The sequence below is a fragment of the Lycium barbarum genome, chromosome 5 (genome assembly GCF_019175385.1).
Source record: "Lycium barbarum isolate Lr01 chromosome 5, ASM1917538v2, whole genome shotgun sequence".
In the NCBI taxonomy this organism is placed as follows: domain Eukaryota; kingdom Viridiplantae; phylum Streptophyta; class Magnoliopsida; order Solanales; family Solanaceae; genus Lycium; species Lycium barbarum.
This window is the reverse complement of record NC_083341.1, coordinates 126,083,764-126,107,543: the sequence shown is the minus strand read 5'-3', so window position 1 is coordinate 126,107,543 and position 23,780 is coordinate 126,083,764. Positions and strand designations below refer to the sequence as shown.

General features: G+C 35.2%; 1 protein-coding gene across 1 annotated transcript; it reads right to left on the bottom strand.

Moving 5' to 3' along the window:
* Positions 1–3,966: 3,966 nt before the first annotated feature.
* Positions 3,967–19,325, bottom strand: LOC132641435 (uncharacterized). Its single transcript, XM_060358432.1, has 6 exons — positions 18,750–19,325; positions 8,295–8,333; positions 7,984–8,044; positions 7,441–7,479; positions 5,112–5,215; positions 3,967–4,193 (listed from the first exon to the last, which is right to left on the bottom strand). The coding sequence occupies exons 1-6, from the start codon at positions 18,855–18,857 to the stop codon at positions 4,077–4,079; spliced, it is 468 nt and encodes a 155-aa protein (XP_060214415.1). The 5' UTR covers positions 18,858–19,325; the 3' UTR covers positions 3,967–4,076.
* Positions 19,326–23,780: the final 4,455 nt, after the last annotated feature.

Sequence of the window (23,780 nt, the reverse complement as noted above, 5' to 3'; positions counted from 1 at the left end):
GATCATTCTTGTAAATTATCCAACTTTATCTATGAAGGTTCATTTAGGGGGGAAGTGCATGAATACCCGATTTAATACTGTTATTTAATTTGTGCTCACTTTTTATAATTCCTTACATGTGTACTCATTTTTAAACAACTTCAAACACCGTATGTCAAAACAACAAATCCCAAAAAAAAATCTTCATTCAAGGGAGAATTTGAAAAATATAGGGTGATTTGCACAAATATGATATTTTGGCACTTTAATAACCCATTTTTTTAAAGTTATATAATTATTTTTTTACTTCAATGAAAAGTATCTAAACTAAAATGACCACATCCTCTTTCACAGGTTGTACCTCGTATTCTCTTAAGTTAGTATGTCAAGATGAATATATGCTTTTGTACGAGCCATATATGTCTACTAGTTAATTTGGCCGCGCTTCGCGCGGTAAGAAAACATGTCATCAAAATTTAAAATAGTAAATCTGAAAATATTTATAAACTGGAAGTCCAAAAAAATATTTTCGATCTTCAAATTCTAACAGAATAATATCGATGACACTGTCTTTTTTCTTCTTTAATAAGCATGTAAAGAAAGAAAACTATCAAGAAATTTTTATCTCTTTATACGCATAAGTGTATAAATCTAAAGACATGGAATTTTCACTGTGTACATTTGGCAAATGTATACAGGCATGAAAGTTTTCCTTCATTAATTAATTTTTTGTGCTTTCATAATATTTTTCTAACTTAAAATCTAATGAAAAACTAAAAAATAAAGAAGAATGAAATTTAAAAAGAGCAAAGTTGAATCCATCTACACGAAATCCACAAAATCAAGGAGTAGTGTGTATATTTCTTCTCTAATTTTTCCATTTATTTTCTTAATTCCTTTTCCTATTTAAGCTTTTCTTTGGGTTTTCTCATTTTGAAGTATCATGATCAGTTCAGAAATATCTTTCCATTCATTTAGCGTTCACTTACTTGAATAAATTTTCACATTAGAATCATTAAAAAGAAATAAAAATAACATATCCAAGAAAAAAGACAGTAAGAAAGAAAAGAGTACACGAAAAATGAGAGAAAAAGGAAGAAAAGTAGCTAGGTAAAAAAATTAAAGAATTAGAAATGAGGGAAGTAACTAAAAGAAGCAACACCACAAGGACCGCAAATATATAATAATCAATGTAGTATAAATTTCTAACTCAACTTATATAAATCATGATTAAGGAATTGCATTCAAAATTATACCACGTTGATTATTATACGTTGAGTAAAAGAAACTAAGGGGGGAAAGAAGAGGAAGAAAGCGAGAGTAATTGAGAAAAAAAAGGACACGACCCTTGGTTTTTAGCTCAATTTGTCATTGCTAACGTACAATTAACTCTTCAATTTAATAATTGTAGGATACTTGCTTTTTTAACATTGAGGGTGACAGTTACAGTTTTTGTAGTAACTAATTTATCTTAAGCTATATATATATATTATGAACTTTTATTTTGTGGAGTTGATATTATAATAATGAATATTACTATTATACAAAAATAAAAAAGAATATTACAATTATAGTTTTAAGATTTTGAAAAATATATGCTTTTAATAGATTGCTTATATGGATAACTATTCTAACAAAAAGCTGTTTTTATAATTAAAAATGACTTTTTTTTCCTTTTAAGATAATCGCTTAATAAAAAAACAGTAAACTACTAAACTAACAATATGTCATCTCTTTAGATAGTCTTTTTTAAGAAAGGAATACGATTAGAGAGTAGACTGAAAAATTATAATAAAAGTAGTAGTTCATACCTTGCTTCTGGTGTTGATTATCTTGTATTCCTATTTAGGTGGCTTATATGAACATTATTTTCAAGGCCTTCCCTCATGTTGCATGGTTTCTAAATAATTAGCACCTTAACAAAAAGAGAATCAGTAAAATAACATAAACCATATATAGTGTGAAGAAATTTCTCACAAAACAAACAATGTAACACAACTAAAACAAAAAGTTGTAAGTAAAACATGATATAGGACTGTGAATTAAAAAGATAATTCACACCTTAATCTTTATTGGATAGTAAGGATGTAGGAATGATGGTTATCAATCTGTCTGTACTTGTTCCCACTACCGTATTTATAAAAGAAAACATGCAAATCACAAACTTGAAAGAAGAATAGAACTAAAGTAGAAAAGAGGAATACTAAACATAAAGATAGACAAAATAGAAACCACATATCAAAAATATAAATAAAACAGGAAGCACACATGAAAAAGGAGAAATAAATCTGGAACCAAGAAAAATGGATTTACGTAGGGCGATTGGGGAAAAGAGAAGGAAGAAGTAAAGATTTAGATGGGCAGCAAAGAAGAAAACGTTATGGTGCTGTTAATATGGGTAGTTAAGATGGCTTTCAATGTGATTTTTCTGCTTTAATGACCTTTAAACATTGCATTTAAGATTTTTAATTTTTGGACTTTTTAAAATAGCACATAGATTTTAAAAATAGGAAAATGGTCAAAAATTTGAGAAAAAAGATAAATATAAATGGAGGTCATAGAGAGGTGCCACATCACCTTGTTTATGCCTATCTTTATATTATATATAGATTAGTGTTGGGATGACCCCTTCAATTGTGTATATTTTCTCTGTATAAGCTGTGTATATCTATGACCTCTGCATTTTAGAGTTTTGTGATTGGTCTATATTATTCATTTATCTACAAATTTATTAAATTAGCATGACTTGTGCTTGTCTAATTGTTCACAAAACTTCATTTGATTAGCATAATTTTTTGCTATGATCTTATCCTGTTAAATTGTTCACAAATTCTACTAGATTGACATAACTTTGTACTAGTTCAATTATTCATAAAATTCCTAGCATGACTTTATGTTTTCTTCATTCTACCTATCTTGTTAAATATTCACAAGTCATGTCGGATTAGTAGGACTTGATACTATCTTTATTCAATCTATTTTGTTCAATTATTCACAGACTCTACCGGAGTGGTATGGCTTTGAGAATATTCATTCTACTTACTTTTCTCAATTGTTCACAAACTCTACCAAAGTGGTATGACTTTGTTCTATATTCATTCTACCTATTTAATCAATTATTCAAAAGTTCTGCCGGATTGGTATATATATATATGTGTGTGTGTGCGCGCACGCGCTATACTCATTATAACTATCTTGTTCAATCATTTAAATTCTATCATATCGGCATGATTGTGTTTGTTCAATTGTGTATAAAAAATAGCATCATGGAAGAAATCATGATGATCCGGCACGACTTTGGTTATATTCTTTATACCTATCTTTATAAAATGTTAAACTAATTAAGTTGTTCATGACGGATTGGCATTATATATATATATATATATATATATCTGATTTCAAAGCCATACAAGAAGGAATTTTTTTTTGAAATGCTGACATGCAAGTCATGACAAATTAATAGACTTTCATGTTATATTTAACCTGCATATCATATTGAATAACTCACAAATTCTACCAGATTGTCATTACTTAGGGGTTGTTCAATTGTTCACCAATCTTGCCGAATAGGCATGCCTTTCTGTTATATGTTTTCGACTTATCTTGCCAAATTATTCACAAACACAAGTTATCTACTTTATCGCTATGGTTATTATAAGCTATTGCCATGTTTTTGATGATCTATGTTGCCCGTGCCACAACTTTTACAATAAAAAAAAATTTGCACCCTATGTTTAAATCAACTCAAGTATAAAGTGTGGAAGACAAAAATTTATCTCTGTATCCCTTGTTAGGTTACTAATCTTGAAAAAATTTACTCTCTTCTCTCTCCTCCTATTTTCATGCAAACCCTAAAGCCTAGATCTCAAACACACTGATTATGGCCTCCATGGCCGTTGGTCAGACCACCATGGTGGTTGGCCAGCCTTCATTGACAGCTTCACAGGAGATTACTACACCAAAAATTGATCCTAACAAACCACAATATGCAAGTCTGTTCAAACCAGTGATTTTGAATGAATCCATACAAACGCAATCACAACAAAAATCACAAATACCAATGAAACCAATAACTTATTTACAAAGGAAACCTTATGTCAAATGGACAGAGAACGAAGTGAATCAAATGAATGAGATTGAAGAACTTCAACATGCCATAGTGGGGAAATTCTCTTATGGGTGGCCGAATATTGAGCAATTGAGAGTAATAATACCTGCACAATGTGGAATAAAGGATGAGTGTAAAATTGGTTTCTCTAGAAATAAACATGTTCTTATCAGAATGACACTAAAGGAGGACTTTATAAACCTTATTTCAAAACCTGCTTATTATATTCAAGATAGAGAGGGATATTCGTATCAAATGAGGCCATTAATCTACGACTCGAAGTTTAAGATTGATGAGGAAACCTCTAAAGCAACGGCCTGGATCTCATTTCCTAACTTATTGCCTACTTACTTTGTTAAGGAATCCTTGTTCACACTTGCATCAGCAGTGGGAATTCCTATACATTTGGATGCAACCACTATTAACAAAACCAGACCTAGTTGTGCCAGAGTGAAGGTGTTAGTGGATTTGTTAGCAAATTTACCTAAATCTGTAAGGATGGACATTGAAAATGAAAAATCAGGGGCAATAAGGACTGTAGATGTGCAAATTCATTATGACTATCTTCCTAAGTATTGCAGGGAATGTAAACTACAAGGCCATAATGAAGATGATTGTAGGGTTATAAATCCTGAATTAGCACAATATGGGGCTGAAGAAGAGAAGAATTGTCACGACCCGACAAGGGGGCCGCGATGAGCACCCAGTGCTAGCCCACCCGGGCACCCCTTTGCTTACACTTATGCTTGCATCTAGGTGAGCCACATCATTAATCATACATCTCTAAGCATCAATCATACTAGTCCCATTGGACGACAACATCTTTAATCATCATAGGCATCTGTGCCACAACAATGTACATGGGCCGACGAGGCCAACAAAATGACATACAAAATATAGGCCGACAAGGCCGGACATATCTAACCATATACACGTGACTACGAGCCTCTAAGAGTATAACATATCACATGAGCGGGACAGGACCCCGCTATGCCCATAATTATATACACAAAAGAATAAGTACCCAAAAGCTACGACTCCGAAAGAAATGGAGCTCTGCTATGCAATCTCTGAATAAGCAGCTATGGATCAAGTCTGTCTTCCTGTGCACCTGCGGGCATGACGCAGCTTCCACAAACAAAAGGACGTCAGTACGAAGAATGTACTGAGTATGTAAAGCATGATCAACATCGATATATAAGCATAATGAACAACATATGAAATAGCATAGGAGGGGAGACAATAATATCATCGTTATATCACTTACCTGCCTTTCGTAGGACTTTCCATTTTTCATACGTATTTGTACACCTATGTCATCATCCGTATTCCATAATAGTACTCGTACCATACTTGTGCTCATATTCGTATTCTTATACATAGTCTTATCACATTCATATTCATATTATATACATAGTCATTTCATATACATAGCATTTACATAGCATACCCGACCTCATAGGATCGGTGTTTCATACATACTTGGCCAACCAAGGCTCAAGGTTACTCATACCTGGCCCTACCAAGGCTTCAGGGTTATCCGTACCATCTGCAGAGGTGTGCGCGCGTTTCGTAATCGTATACATACTTTATACATATTCATATACATATATCCTACCCGGCATTATAAGCTCGGGGTGTCATTATAGCCCTTCATAGGCACATATAAGTATAATAGCCCGTAGGCACCTTTAGCATCATTATCATTATCATCGTCATCACTATCATCATCATTTTCGCTACATCTATATCTTATGCTTACTCGTCATATGGGGTGCGTAGTACAATCGTAGTACATATCGAGGATCGTGAGCTTATGAGCTCGGAGTGTCAATCATTTGAATACAACATACTCATATAGAGGATTTAAGAGTTTGGCCAAGGAACCATGCCTTATGAAAGAAGGGTTAGCCTTACATACCTTTTCGTTGGACTATTCTACACTTGCACGTTTCCTTCCAATGCTAGCGTCTATACCTTCATTAATATCATAACAATGGTCATTAGTCATTCACATTATCCACATTATCTAGATTCCTTAATTTGCCTCTAATTCACCCACATTCATGGTCATAACATCCAACCTCGTCCATTCGTCTAAAGTGTCTAGTTCATGATCTTAGTACCATTTATAATACATTCATATCACAACACAACAACATTCATGATTCAATTCAAACTATTCCTCAAAATGTCACTATTCATCATTCATGACCTACTTGACCATATTTTCTACAATCCATGTATTTCAACTCTTCAATACCTTAAACATCATGTAAAAATCATGAATCTTACCTTAGAAGTTGTAGGAACAAGATTTGGTTGATAATACTCCACTTTGAGCAAAACCCTAGTTTTTCTCCATTTGGATTTCTTGACCTAGATGATCTTTGATGATGTTCTTACTCTTGATTCACCTTGTTTTATGTTGTTGATCCTCAAATATCCTTGAAAACTTGTATAATAAATGTAGAGAGAGGTTTTAGAGAGAAGTGGTGTAATGTTGTAATGAAATAAAACAAGTGCTGGTCCCTTTATTTAATGACTTGCAAAATCTGTGCTGAGGTGAACAGTGGTCGTAAACTGAGTTTACGACCACGTATTCCACTTTACGGCTCGTCCATCGCGGTCGTCTTTAACCTTTTAAAAAACCGGAAGCTTAGGCTGCAACCATGGTGATTTACGACCATGGTTTACAGGCCGTAAATCACTTTACGGTCCGTAAACCTGGTCGTATTTTACCATTTCCTCCACTGGCAGAAAGTTGAAGTTCTGCATGGCAATTTACGACCTGCTAGTTTACGGACCGTATACCAGTTTACGGTCCGTCCTAGCACTTTACGACCACTGGGCAGTTGCAATTCTGCAACTTCCCATATTTCTTAGACTTCTCATTTTAATCACCCACGTCCATGCACATGCATTGCTCACCTTATATCTCATCTTAACTTAGCCAACTTTCTCATCTCACATCGGATACCTTCGAAATCTCGCCTAAGGTCATCAAACATCGTTTCTTGCTCATGGACATCATGCACTCATACTTATCACTAGTTCGTTCACTTACGTACCAACGAAAAAAATTTCCGAGGTGTAACAAGAATGGGGATGAAGAACACAATGCAGAATCAAAAGATGACAAAGAAATGAAAACCGAGACGAAGAAGCAAGAAAAAGCAAGGAGAAAGAAGTAGCTACTCATCAAAGTCAGCAACATCGGAACCAAGTCAATAGTAATGATAAGCAGAGGCAAGACAATAGCACAAGGTATGGAAATGGCAAGAACAAGGAGAATGACAAGCAAAGGCATAAGGGTTTCAACAATCACTACAATCACTCTGCTAGAATGTTACCTAGTCGAAGAATGCTAGGAAATCCGGGAAGTTGGAATCCTGTAAAAGATAATAGAGATTTCAACACCAAAAAAAAGAGGTCCCAGTAATCAAAAGGCCAGACAAAATGATAAAGCTGGCACCAACACAAGCAATAAATATGAAACTTTGGTGGACCTAAATGAGGAGCAGGTGGAACATGATGCTGTGCAAAAACAAATTGCTGAGAAGGATAAAAATAATGAAGATAAAGAGAAAGAATCTGCTAAACCTTGGGTGGAAACAAACTTTGAGAAGCATGCAGAAAACAACACTGCCAATAAACAAGAAATAAGTACAAATAGGAAAGAAAAGATGCAGTCACCAAGCAAAGTACAGGACAAGGGTTGTAGGGAAGGAAAAGACATGCAGATAAGTGAAAAAACAATAACACATGACTCTGAAAGGACGGTCACTGATGTTAAGGAAACTTCAAACGAAAAGGAGATACAGGATGAAAAAGCAAAGAACACAGCACAGCAGCAAGTATTTCAATCAATAGAGATACAGTCTCAGGAAGCAAACCAGGAGAAAATGCCAAATGGAATGTATAAGGAGCAAGATGCTGGAGTAGCTGGAAATCCACCTGATAAAGGGAGTAGTGAGGAAGTGAATAAAGGAGGGGGGGGGGGGGGGGGGGGGGGGGGGGGGGACGCTGACTTAGTTGTTGATCATAATTCTGCAAAGAAAACACAACACAAAGATCATGTGGCATCACAAAAAGAAGGAAGTATGGGGATCAAGTTGGTTGATAACATTGCTGAAATTGAAGACAGAGAAGAGAATACAGACTCTACATCATCAAATGCATAGGAGAAGGGGATACCTTGTCATACCGATGAAGAGATAGGGAATGATGATGATCTGACCAATACCTGCACTTCCACAAATAGTCAAATGGTTCAGAATTCTGGAGATGTATCACCAAAGCAAACAACAAAAACAAAAGGGAGACAAGGCAAGCAAGACAGAGATAAAAGTGTTCCACCTAAGCCTATAGGTGGAGTACTAACAAGGAAAGCACATGCTTAAGGAAGTGTACAACGACTAGCTCGCTAATATGGAATATTAGGTCTGTAAACTCTCAGCAGGCCTTTGAGAGAGTAGTTCTAATGCACACACAGAAGCAGTTCAATTTCATAGGTTTGATGGAACCATTCCAACATTATAGACACATTGATATGTATACATTGTGGTTGGGTATGGACACAGCATATCACAATATAAATGGAAAGATTTGGGTGTTCATTCATGAGGGATTTCAAGCAGAAGTTACAAAGGATACTGAGCAACTCATTCCACTGAAGTTAACTCATATTGATTCCAATGAAGAGAGCATAATCACTTTGATTTATGCTAGCACTGAAAGGGCCACCAGAGTTACTTTATGGGATGATTTACATGACATTTCAATTAACATGACAATGTCGTGGATTGTGGGAGGAGACTTTAATGTGATCTTAGATGAAACAGAAAAATATGGAGGATTGCCAGTTTCTTTTCCAGAGGTGGAGGATTTTTCTCATTGTCTGAATATATGTCAACTGCAGGATTTGGGTTTCATGGGAAGTATCTTCACATGGTGGAATGGAAGATCAGATGAAGCATGCATTTTTAAAAGACTGGATAGATGCTTAGGGAACCAGTCATTTATGACTTATTTTCCTAATTTTGAAGTGGAACACCTGATTAAACAGGGTTCAGATCATTCTCCAATGTTGTTAACATATAAAATAGATGCTAGAATTATTAGAAAACCTTTCAGGTTTCTGAATTTCTGGATAGATCATGAATCTTTCTTGGGGACAGTCAAAGAAAATTGGGAAAGTTGGTATAGTCATGACCCTTTTTTTCAATTTCCACAACAAGATGAAGAAGGTGAGTAAGGCTTTGGTCAAATGGAGTAAGGACACCTACGGAGACATCTTTAAATAGGTGGCAACACTGGAAGAGGTGGTAAAAGTGCATGAGGATGAATTTGAACAGAATCCATCACAGAACAACAGAGCAAGATTACAGAAGGTGCAGGCAGAATTGATTAAATTCTATGCATTAGAAGAACAATTTTGGAAACAAAAGGCAGGTTTGCAGTGGTTCAAAGATGGAGATAGAAATACTAAATTTTTTCATGCACATGTGAAATGGGAAAAGGAGAAAATTGCAGATTAAAAAGATTCAGAATCAGAATGGGGTGTGGTTGGATCAAGAACCTGACATTATTCAAGAAGCTATACGGTTTTATGGGGAACAGTTTACTGAGGAGCAAATACCAACTGATTTTGAATTGCTAAATCATATTCCCAAAAGTATTTCATCAGAAAAGAATGACATGATTAAAGAATTTCCAGAAGAACATGAGGTAAAGAAAGCAGTATTTGGGTTAAATTCTGATAGTGCAAGGGGACCTGATGGTTTCACAAGGAAATTTTTTCAAGTATGCTGGGACATCATTGCTGGGGATATGGTTAAAATGGTGAAAGCATTCTTCTGTGGACATGAACTGCCCAGATATATCACTTGCACTAATTTGGTTCTAATTACCAAGAAGAATAAGATTAACACTTTCTCTAATCTAAGACCTATTAGTCTCAACAATTTTACCAGTAAGGTGTTTTCCAGAATTATTCATGAAAGACTGGTGAAATTGCTTCCAAGACTAATATCCCCTCAACAAGCTGGTTTTGTAAAAGGCAGGAGTATTGGGGAAATTATTCTATTTGTACAAGAGATTGTACATGACATGAGATTGAGGGGTAAACCAGCTAATGTGGTGATAAAGCTTGACATGACTAAGGCCTTTGACAGGGTCTCATGGTTATTTCTTACCAAGGTACTAAGAAAAATGGGATTTGGAGAAATCTTAATTGATATGGTGTTTAGAATTATTTCTAACAACTGGTATTCCATTCGAATTAATGGCCAGCCTTGTGGTTTTTTTAAATCATCTAGGGGTGTTAAGCAAGGGAATCATTTATCTCCAACTTTGTTTATTTTGGCTTCAGAATGCATGTCCAGGGCTTTGAATTATCTTCATTCTAAAGAAAATCTTAGGGGATTTGGCATGCCTAAGTGGAGTCCTTATATAAATCACCTGGCATATGCAGATGACACCATCATTTTCTCTTTAGCTGATGAGGATTCATTGAAACTCATTATGGATACCTTGGCATCTTATGAGGCAGTAAGTGGGCAAAAGGTTAACAAGATGAAAAGTGCAGTGTTCTTGCATCATAATGTGACTCAAGAAGTAGAAGAAAAGGTGTTTTCCATTACTAGAATTCCTAGAAAGGAATTTACATTCACATAACTGGGAGTTCCTATCTACTATGGAAGAAGAATGATAGCACACTACAAGGAGATCATTGACAAGGTTTTCAACAGGCTAAATTCATGGACAGGGAAATTACTATCTATTGGTGGAAGAGTTACCCTCATTAAACATGTGCTGCAAAGTATGCCTATTCACCTATTATCAGCATGTGACCCACCTGCAGGTATGCTATCCCAAATACACAGACTGTTTGCTAAATTCTTTTGGAGCAATTCAGTGGGCAATTCTAGCAAACATTGGGTGACTTGGACAGCTTTATGTTATCCTCAGGAGGAAGGTGGAATGGGTTTCAAGAGCTTGCAAGATGTCTCTAAGGCTTTGTTCTCAAAACTTTGGTGGAATTTTAGGACCAAACAATCATTATGGAGGATGTATATGAGTAACAAATACCTTAAAAAAGAACATGCAGTGACTGTTCAGTGGAAAAGAGGGACATATATTTAGAGGAAAATGATCCAGTGCAGAGACATAATAGAAAAGGAGATTTGGTGGCAAGTGAAACAAGGTGACTCCTACTTTTGGTTAGATAATTGGACAGGCTTAGGGGCATTGTACCAAATACTACCTTTTGATTTCAACATAGACAAAACAGTGATCCAACCAAAAGAAATGGGGAATGGAGAAGGATGAGATGAAGAAAGGCTGAGGGAACTATTAACAGGAAACATTGTGGATCATATCATACAAAGTGTAAGCCCTCCATCATGTAATGATACACTTGATAGGCCATACTGGAAATTGGATATGAGAGGCAAATTCACAGTGAAGACTGCTTTCAATTTAGTTAGACAAAGGGAGGAACCAAGCATCTTGTACAGGAAGTTTTGGATTAAAGGTTTGCCAGTAAAGATTTCTTTCTTTATCTGGAGATTATGGAAAGCTAAGGTGCCATTAGATGATGTGGTGAAGAAATGGGGTATTCAGTTTCCTTCAAGATGTTATTGTTGTGAAAATCCAGAAGTGGAAATAATTTCACATGTCTTCTTACATTCTACTACTGCTCAATTTATATGGAAGGGGTTTTGTAGACCTATGGGCATAAATATTCAAAATTTACAATTGAGCCAGTTGATTAATCAATGGTGGGATACTCCAGTGAACATCCATGTTAAATACATTTTTCAAGCTATACCGTCAATTATTCTGTGGGAACTATGGAAAAGGAGGAATGCTATTAAGCATGGAGGAAAGATGTCCAAAGTTAAATTAATGTACCAAATTATGCACACCATTGTCATGTTCATGAAGGTAAGAAGGGGCAATTTTAAACATGCATCTTACAAGTGGAGCATACTGATACAATCATTACAGAACTACAGACCTAAAATTAAGGTAGTTCAAGTGAATTGGAGGCCACCTGACAGGGGATGGGTCAAATGTAACACAGATGGAGCAGCTAGAGGAAATCCTGGAAGAGGATCATGGGGGTTTTGTTTGAGGAATGAGAATGGTGATTTGATTGCTGCTAAAGCAAAGGAATTAACAAATCAAGCTAGCACTAATACTCAGGCTGAAGCAATGGCTATTCTACAAGCAATAAAGTATGTTGAGGAGAAACAATTTCAGCAAATACTTATTGAAACTGATTCCTTACTCTTGATGAATTGCATTCTTAAAATCTGGAAGTACCTTGGAAAATTATTGAAGTAGTGGAGGAGATTTGGAAAAGAGCGCAAAATAGAACTTTTAAAATCACTCATATCATGAGAGAATGGAATCAGTTGGTTGACCACTTGGCCAATCTAGTATTAGATGAAGGGGAAGTGGATGTTGAATCATTTCAAGAACTAGGAGCTAAAGGAAGGGGGCTCATCAACAATGATAAATTGGATTCGCCTTACTTGAGGATCAAAACATGCAGGAGATAGTTGGGTGGAAGAATGGAGGAGAGGAAAATTGGGTTCTTTATGTTCAAATGCCCCTAGGGCAGGAGAACATGAGCAACATTGGTTTAACTAACTTTGTTTTTTGTTTTGCAGGACTACATTTGCAAGAGAAAACAAGAACCCAAGATTTTTCAATAATACAAATAGCCTGTACAATCATACAAGTGGGTTACAAGAGAGTAATTTGCACTTGGACCAGTTCAATAAAAGTGATTCAGTGTGTGGTATTAGCGTCGTATGATGCTCAACCTATTGAATCATTGATATTGAGCTACCAAATGCAAAAATACTCTGAAAAGAGACTCAAACCAGTGAAACAACAGCAGTTACAGGCATGATAAGTTGGTATTTTACCAACTTATTTCTTCTTTAATCTTAGATTGTTGTTATGTTTTGATTAAAATAATAGTGCATTTAATGTTGTTTACTTCCATTTTATAGGTTTATGTGATTTAGAAGTGATCGGAAGAAACCAAGCGAAAATAAAGTCAAAAAGAGGCCAAATTGGACAAAAACTGCATAGTTTTGCAAAACTGTCAAAAGTGGACAGTTTTGCAAAAACGGGACGGATTTGCAAAAAACGGGCAGAACTGCAAAAACGAAAATCTGGGGCATATTTTGTCATTTTTTGGACTTGAAAAAATGGGGGAAACATAAAAGGAAGACTTGGGGAAAACATTATCATCTTTGGCATAACACACAAGTTCTTGGAGGCTAGGGTTCATCACCAACACCTTGGAAGAGAAGATTTGGAGGCACCAATGAGAAATTCTTTACCCATTTCTTCATCTCTTGCTATTTATTGAATATTTATGTGTGTAGTATTTCATTTCAATATTTGAACCTTGTTTATGGAAGTATACATTGTTTAAGTTTGGATTGAATCTCTTGTTTTGCTTATGTGTTGAATGATTTTATTCCTAATGAAGTGGGTTATTGTTTCTTTAATTAATCTCATTTTCAATGATTCTTAAGGGAGTAGCTAACCCTAAGACTTGCGCATTTATTTCGATTTAAACTTGGAAGAGGCAAACTCGGGATTGGGAAAGATTAATTAACAAGAATTTGGGGCGTTAACACTCATCTAATGGAAATCGACCTAGGGATAGGCGACACCACTTGTAGCCATATTCGGGTGTTCTTAATGCTCCTAATTGCTTTAGGGATATTCAATTAGGTAGTCTAGTTAGTCTTCGGAAGAAGCTAATTTAGAGTCATTATCCGAGGCTAAGTAATATAAACTCACCATTATTTGTAAATCATGAAGTACATTGGATCGTTACTTGAGCGTAGTTTCCCTTGTATCCATGCTTGTGGCCATTGATCATTTTACTTGCTTTCTAGGTTAGTTTACATTTTTGCATTAGTTATACTTTTCTCCAAAAAACCAAAATATTATCTATTGTTTGGCATAGCTATTATTGGTGATAATTCCTACTTTTCCTAATCGCCTATATATTGTTCTCTGTGGGATTTGACCCCGACTCATAGTTGGGTAAATTATATTTGCATACGACTGTGCTCATTCTAATTAATAGGGTGGATTTGGACGTTATCAAAAATGGCGCCGTTGCCGGGGAACAATTTGGCGTATTTGGGTTAGTTTAGGATTTAAGCTAACTTGATTTGGTCCAAACTTTCTTTGCTTTATTTTATCTTTCAAAAAAAAAAATGACTAGTTTGTGCTAAACTGCACAGTTTCTGCAGAACTGTCCAGTTTTTGCAAAACTGTCCAGTTTCTGAAGAACTGTCCAGTTTTTGCAGAACTGTCCAAAAAAAAAATGGCATCATATAATGAAAATTGGTTGGATGGTAGTTGTTCATACTTTGATGACCCTTGTCCCTATTGTGGAGGACCCCAGTCTTGGCAAAATTGTTTAAAGTCTCCCGGGGGAGGATTGTGCGCACAATCTCGAACCCATGAGTGGAGCATATGTGATAGATGTGGTGGTCAAAATGGCCATTGGGCTAATTGTGCTTATGTGTCCTTCCCTTCCCCGAACCCCCACTATGACGATTCTACTTTTTGTTGTGACAATGATAGGAAAATGGAAGTGGAAGAAGTTGAGAATGGACAAAATGGAGAGTTCAACCTCATGATGGAATGCCTACTTGAAGGAGGAAATGAAAAGCAAAAAGCCTTGGAGGAGTACTTGGAAACTAGTCTCCAAAATGGCTTGATGAATGAATACAAAAATCTTCCGTGGGCATTTGAACAAAATCAAGAAGAATTCTCAAATGCTCAATATGAGGAGAGAATGCCCATGTTGGAGGCCAATCGTGAAAAGGAGGAATCAAGAATTGAAAATCCTCCAAACGAATCCATTTTCATTAGAGATGCCAAAGAAGAAAAGAAATTGGAGTCAACCGTTGTCTTGAGAAAAATGGTAGAAGTTGACTCTAGTTTGGGGGAAAATGAGAATGTCAAAATCCGGAAAAATTTACAAATTGGGAGGTTGAAGTCTCACTCCAAGCATTTTTCAACATTGGATTTGTATGGTGATATGGGAATTGAGCCACATACATCCATGTTGGATGGTGAAGAAGAAAGACAAGTGCCTTACATCTTGCAATTCGAAAGAGTAAGAAGGCAAAATGACATTCCTCATTTAAAAGCCAAGAAGTGCAAAATGAAGAAATTAACGTTTGGCTTGTTCATCTACTTACCACCGCCCCATGAGCGTCATCATGATCTTGATTCAAAGTTGGGGTGCAAATTCATATCTTCCAAATGGAAGGAAAAGTGGTAAAGGTAACCGTCGTGCCGCGACGTTAACTTAAGCGCTTGGTGGGAGGCAACCCATCGTTTTAAAAATTTTAAATCATTTTTGAAATTTGATTTTTTGGAATGGTTTTGCTTATGGTTTTTGACTAATCTGCAAAGTTTCAAAAATTTTGGAGTTGTTTTGAGCAGGTCGGATTTCCGGACAGCCCCAAACCAGTAGCTGCTGAAAATTGCAGAAACTGTCCAGTTTTTGAGAAACTGTCTAGTTTCTGCAAAACTGTCCAGTTTTTGAGAAACTGTCTAGTTTCTGCAAAACTGTCCAGTTTCTGATTCTGCAAAACTGTCCAGTTTCTGAAAAACTGTCCAGTTTCTGATTCTGCAAAACTGTCCTTTGTTGTTATTGTGCAGTGAGGACACTGCAATATTTTTAATTGGGGGTGGCATGTGGTAGCACGTTATATTTTGGTTATGCTTGATTGTGTGCCCTTGCCGGGCTTGTTTTATGACTGTTGGTGTGGCTGTGGATAAACGTTACAAATGGAACTTGCTCAAATTTCTAAAAATTTCGTTCTTTTGGCATGTTGTAGATTAGTCACTTTTATTATTTTATTTCCGTTCTTAGTTAGGTAGTTTAGGAGTAAAAATGGTGTTGGGATGTGATTTTTTGCCCCTTGGCTAATTTTTGGCTTGCTTGGTACCAACTTATTTAAACCTTGGCATGTGAATTCTTGATTTTTGAAAAAGAAAAATGATTGAAGTAAGGTTTCTTGTTGTGACTTTTAGATTCAATTTTTGGCTCTTACTTTCACTAATTAGTCTCTTTAGGCTATGAGTGACTTTTTGAGTTCATTTGTTTCAATTGGTTCTTGGATACATATTTCACTTGAGTTTGCATGTGCCATGTGTAGTGAGGTTTTGTGAGTTCTTTTACATTACTTGTGGTCTAGAACTTGCCCGGAATGTGTTTTAAGGCGAAATCCTAGACTACACTTGGTTTAAAAAATGATGTTAGGCCTTCCTTGGACCGTTTTTGCCCCTTAAATATCCTACCCTTGCATGTTTTCCCTAGTTAACCCCTTTTGAGCCTTTAACCTTTTCTTTGAAAACCATGTTACAAGCTTTACCTTATTCTTCATTGATCCATCTTTTGGTACTCTACCTCCTTAAGTGCGTTGAAAGTGCAAACATAGGCTAAAAGCCTAAGTTTGGGGGTGATGGTTGGAAAAGTTGTTATGAGAGAGTTACTTTAAAGGTGAAAAGGTGAAAGAAAAAAAAATTGAAAACTTCCTTGTTATTTTGAAAAAAAAATAAAAAAAAAATGAAGGAAGAATAAAGAGTTGTGATTAATGGGAAGACTAAGTGGTGAAATGAAAAAATGAAGAAAGGGGTGGAAAAGTTTCAAAGGAAGTGTGCGTTGAATGTTGAAAATTGTAGTGCTTAGGGAGGTTTTGAGTCACTTTTACCCAAATTGTGCCCTACCTTAACCAAAAGCCTAAATTACAACCCTTTAAGTCCTAATTGATTTTGAACCAAGTGTGTCTACATTAGAGGAGAAATACATGAAGTGCAAGCTTATGGTACTACTTGTGTGCATTTGAACATCTTTGTGTGAGAGAGAGTTAATTCTTTCTATTTGATATCTCATTTGAATTACATTTTCTAAGTGTGGGATTCTCTCTTGAGTGTGAGGGCACATGAGAATTTAAGTTGTGAATTTGTTCCATTTTTCAATTGAGAGGAATGAACAAAAGAAAGTTGTTTTGTGATAATGAGGCAACTTTTGAAGCTTTAGTGTCATGACGTGATTGCTACTTTGATTAACTTGGTGTTTGAGCACTTGAAATGAAAATGAAGTTTTTTTGAGAAGAAGTTGGTGATTCATATGTTTTGGATTAATTGTTGGTACCAATCAAAGTCATGTGTTTGTGCTTAAAGTAGACCTTTTTGACTTGGTATGATGTTGGTGCACTTTTGAATGGAGTCCTTTGAAGGAAATTATAATTTGATTTGCTTGAGGACAAGCAATAGTTTAAGTTTGGGGGTTTGATAAGTTGGTATTTTACCAACTTATTTCTTCTTTAATCTTATATTGTTGTTATGTTTTGATTAAAATAATAGTGCATTTAATGTTGTTTACTTTCATTTTATAGGTTTATGTGATTTAGAAGTGATCGGAAGAAACCAAGCGAAAATAAAGTCAAAAAGAGGCCAAATTGGACAAAAACTGCACAGTTTTGCAAAACTGTCAAAAGTGGACAGTTTTGCAAAAACGGGACGGATTTGCAAAAAACGGGCAAAACTGCAAAAACGAAAATCTGGGGCATATTTTGTCATTTTTTGGACTTGAAAAAATGAGGGGAAACATAAAAGGAAGACTTGGGGAAAACATTATCATCTTTGGCATAACACACAAGTTCTTGGAGGCTAGGGTTCATCACCAACACCTTGGAAGAGAAGATTTGGAGGCACCAATGAGAAATTCTTTACCCATTTCTTCATCTCTTGCTATTTATTGAATATTTATGTGTGTAGTATTTCATTTCAATATTTGAACCTTGTTTATGGAAGTATACATTGTTTAAGTTTGGATTGAATCTCTTGTTTTGCTTATGTGTTGAATGATTTTATTCCTAATGAAGTGGGTTATTGTTTCTTTAATTAATCTCATTTTCAATGATTCTTAAGGGAGTAGCTAACCCTAAGACTTGCGCATTTATTTCGATTTAAACTTGGAAGAGGCAAACTCGGGATTGGGAAAGATTAATTAACAAGAATTTGGGGCGTTAACCCTCATCTAATGGAAATCGACCTAGGGATAGGCGACACCACTTGTAGCCATATTCGGGTGTTCTTAATGCTCCTAATTGCTTTAGGGATATTCAATTAGGTAGTCTAGTTAGTCTTCGGAAGAAGCTAATTTAGAGTCATTATCCGAGGCTAAGTAATATAAACTCACCATTATTTGTAAATCATGAAGTACATTGGATCGTTACTTGAGCGTAGTTTACCTTGTATCCATGCTTGTGGCCATTGATCATTTTACTTGCTTTCTAGGTTAGTTTACATTTTTGCATTAGTTATACTTTTCTCCAAAAAACCACTCATAGTTGGGTAAATTATATTTGCATACGACCGTTCTCATTCTAATTAATAGGGTGGATTTGGACGTTATCAAGGCATCATACAAAATGGATACAAGCAGCAAGGACAAAACAGCTCAGAATAGAGAAACCACCAAGAGAAATAGCTACAACAGCATATGGAAGCAAGTTCACATCAAAAGAAAATAATTACTCAGCAAGGAGAGCAATGGGGAAGACGATTTTACAATTCCAGATCTAGAACATACCGGATATGGAACACAAGAACCAATCATCGATTCCACCGGAGCAAGCAACATGGAGGTGAAGGCGCGAAGACGGAACAGCAACATCAGCTCACTTATTGAAGAATGCATACTCCAATTAAGCAATTCAACGGAAAGAAGTGGAGAAATAGCTTAACAAAGTTGATGCTTCAATGAAAAAGAGAGAGGACAACTCAAGATCTACACTTGTATCTCTCAACAAAAGATATCAGCAAAAGAGGCACTTTCCAAAATAGGGTTTCTACACCTAATTTGGTTGGACATCACTTAGCTGTCTCTTGGCTTTGTTTTATTTTATTGTTTTTTCCTTTTCTCCATTCTGTAAAGACTTTTCTTTTAGATTATTAAAATAATAAAAGGAACTACTAGGTGTTCACCTAGTAGTGGTTAAATAAAAAAAAACTCAAGTATTAACTTTTAATAGTTAAAATGAAAAATGCATTACTTAATCATAGTAAAGTTATAACTAATCATATAAAAGACATATGCACTGGATTCATAAGTGTAAGCAAACTTTTATTTTACATAGTTGTTATCATGACTATTGATAATTTTGTTTCAACATGTAAATATATCTAATTGAGTAGCCAAAGAATATTTATGTTAAAAAAATGGATAGAAGGGGAAGAAGATAGTAAAATATATAGAAATAGAAATTTTTTACTATCTCGCATTAGCCTTGTTATAAATTACATATAATAAAATACTGAATATCAGTTATTATAAGAGAAAAAACTGAACCCCGACATTTTTTCATTGTTTCTTTTTTCCATGAAGTCTTGGTTATTCAATTTGTTCCCTCATTAGTTATTGCAATTTGCTTTTTAGGAGACACATGTATTGAGCAAGCACATACACCCAGTGCACAACGATACGGAGGAGATCCACCACAAAAATCCTTACAATCTGCATCTTTGTCACAAAAACAACAAAGTTTGACGTTTCTTGCTTCAACCTTTGGCGAAACACCTGTCAAATTCAAGAATTTATAACTAATCATATTATGTATACTTTAATGCGAAATACATATTCTATTAGGAACACACATATTTTTTACAAAATCTCTAGCGTAATTGTTTGAAAAGGTGCTTGTCGAAACTTATTTTCGATAAATATTTATAGAAAATTTCGGATTACCAACAAAATTTCGACAAAAACTTTTGCGAAATATGCATATTTTTAGTAAGCAAATACATCCACAATTTTATTTTTCTATATTAAAAAAAGTGTATCTATAACGACTCACATAAAATTCTTGAAACAAATAATTAAACATGAAAGTGATCAAGAAATGACAAATAATTTGAAACAGGTTGATTGTTTAGTAGGTACAACTTATATACATAATTTTAATTCTACAAGAAAATCTTTTGTTTATTACTTTGTCCTCCCTACCAATGTATAATTTCACCTTAAAAAGTTAAAATAAATACATACACGAACATATTTTTTAATACAAGAAATATGAAAAAAGAATTTGTGAAAAACTCAAGAGGATGGTGTGATATTCATATTTTGAAAATTAAAATAAGTATGCTATTTAGAAGGGCAAAAAACTTACAAAGTGCTATCGCCATGAACACAAGAAAAAAAGTCACCACTTTCAAAGCCATATCAAAATAATTATTCTAATGCCAAAAGTTTACTTGAAGATAATATGTGAAGGTGTGAAGATAACATTTTTTTTTCTTGTATTTATAATATGTTTAGTTGTCAACCTTAACAATTATATCAGTAAATTTAGTTCTTTACCATCAATGTTAATAGCCAATTAAATAATATTTAATAAAATGGGCAAGTATGAACTTATCTCTATGAAAGACACATTAATTACTTATCTCTATGAAAGACACATTAATTATGATGTTGGAAATCAACTTTCAAATTTGACCTGAAGTTTGATTAAAACGGTCAACTGAAACTTTATCTTTGAACGGTATGTGTTTTCATCTGATGATCCAAGATAATCTTAACAAACAAATCAATGAATTTAGTTACGTTTTATTTATTACGTCTTGTCACGACCCAAAAATTATAAGTCGTGATGGCACCTATTTCCCAACCAATAGTAAGACAATCTCAAACAATTCTATAAAGTAAATAAGCGGAAAGAAATTAAGAGAAAAGTTGAATATTCAAAATATTGAGTCTTAATCATAGAAAGTGTTGAAACATAATTCAAAATCCACCCAAGATTGGTGTCATAAGTACAAGAGCCTCTAGTAATAGAAAGTACAAGTCCGAAACTGCAAATACACTGTCCAAATACCAATAAAAAGACAGATTACTAAAAATGATAGAGGGAGAAGGGGTGCTGAGGAACAGCCAGACAGCTCATTACGATCTCCAGAATAAACTCGGTAGGAAGTCACTCAACCATGTGAAATCCACTGGTACTTGGAATCGAATATGCACCACAAGAAGTTTGTAGTCTGAGTACGGAAAGCACGTGTACTCAGTACATCTCATAAACTGACAACGAAAGAAGTAGTGACGAAGTAAAATAGAAAAACCTCTTTTACCTTACCAGATACTTAGCCTCACAACCGAATTATGACCAAGTACAGAGTATAAAAGTACCACTTAAGCCACTTACCCAGATAAATAGGTAATCAAATAGTCAAAAAATCATATAAGAAGTCAATCACATGATCAATTAAGGACGGGTAATGAAAATGCAATGCAATGCAGTATGCTCCGTATACACAAAGCTTTTGGGACTATACGGAAGGTGTGACCCATGGGGACCGCTAAGTCTATATATCACCCAAATTGATCAGATCTCCTAGATCACACCGAGTCAAGGCCTCCGAAGACCTAATCGTGCTCTCAACCGTAAAGGTCAAATACCATGCAATATAATATAACCTGTTACAGACGTGCAACCCGATCCAGTAATAAACATATACATGATACAACACATAAGAGAATGAATATCTCAACATTTGGACTAATAGCTAACAGTTTAAGTAAATTCATCAACCATCTAGACTTATTAGCCACCAATTCCATCATGTTTACCAATACGTTTATCACGAGTCTACGAGGTTCTTAAGAATATCAACACAAACAAATCAAGTATAAACATGTAGTACACAATAACTAATGACCATATGTTTGACATTCTTGGGTCACGAACCATATCTACTGGTACATCACTACCCATCACATAACACTGAAACTCGTACCAATGCTCGTCACACCACGGGTACTTTATCCCCCTTAACGCTCTTACCCCTTTATTGCTCCATTTTTAATCTTTATTTAACGAAAACTCCCTTCAAGCGAAGTCAAGTTTTAATATACCTCGAATGTTGAGCAAACGTGCCACGAACCTAAAAAATCACCTTTCCTTTTCTCAGAGCCTCGGATCGATCCTAATCTATCAATTACGTAATCTACATGAGTATACTAGTTCGTAGACACCCATATCGATATACTTATATTCCGAATCCAAAAAGTCAACCCCAAGCTCTCATGGGCAAAATTGAAATTTTATTAAAAATCGATTCACCAATGACTTAATTAGTCTAAATTCAGAAAATCACCCAAAACCTTCCATTAACTGGATCCCAAATCAAAGAAAGGCTTAGTTTCAACTTTAGGGCCAAAACCCTAATTTACCCTATCCAAATCATGATTTAAATAACTAATTAAAATGAGGAATATAGAAATAACATCAAAATTAGGATTAGAATATTACCCCTATAGCTCAAACGAGCCAAATTTCTTTGAAATCACTCCAATAAGAGCTCTAGAACTTGAAATATGAAAATACGAAGTCTAAGTTCGAAATGGGAATTAATACACTTTGCAGCTTGATTCTTCTACGCGACTGCGAGAAAGGGCTCGCGATCGCGACCCTGACCCGGTCTAAACATCGCGAACACGGCAAGGGTATCGCGATGCCTAGACATGACCCTGTCTAACACCAACTCCTTCTTCGTGACCGCGGTGGTCCACCTGCGACCGCGAAGGTCTCCCTTCCCCACCTTTCTTCACCAACATGAAGGCGTCCTCTCAAACGCGAAGAAGGACACCATGACCAGCAAAGTCTCCACGAACTTCGATTCAACATTCGAAACTCAGTTAAGACCCGATGAACGCAAACCAAATATGCATTTCAGTCATAAAACGCGCTGTGAACCTGCTCGCACACTCAAAACATCAAAACGGGATCGTCTTGACTCGATGTTGATTGTGGTCATCTTCAAACTTAATTAGTTTCCTACCCAAGGTCCCAAATACACCCTAATCACCCGGGACTCGAACCTGACTACTTGACTAAGTCATAAATCACGTTCCGGACCTAATGAAATCGACAAAATTTCAATATAGACCCATTACCCCCTGATGTTGATTTTGGTCAAATTTCATTTTCTTAATTTAAGAACTTCCAAATTTGCTAAAATCTAATCCGAAACTCACCTGATTGCCTTGAAAATTGCGCCACCCATCCCCTCAAGTCGTACTGGCCACGATGAAGCTACGAGAAGGGTATTTTAAAAAAAAAATTAAAGGCATAAAAGGACGACTAAACAGGTCATTACACGTCTCAATTTCAAATGAATTTGGAAGAATATTATGGTAATATTTGATAAGCACAATTTAAATTACGGACATCATAACCGACAGATATAGCAAATTAAAATATTTCTAACAAGAATAGACAAGTATTTTATGAACTTTTCAATTAAAGACAAAATAAATTGTGATCTACTTTGATTCAAAATTTGGTTAACATGTTCTCTCACTTTCTTTTTTAAGAATAAGTGTTCTCTTCTTTAATGATCGGAAACGACAACCAAACGGATCATACAATATTTAGATCACCATCTTCCTTGCGATTTACATATTACGCTTACTTCGTTTATTTTAATTTTTTTTTATAAAAATTCTTTTAACTTATTTATTTTAAGGTAAAAAAAATTACAACTTCACTACTTTATCCTTATTAATTTTAACCTCTTTTAATTAATCAATTTTATGAATATTCTTTTTAACAAGTTATTT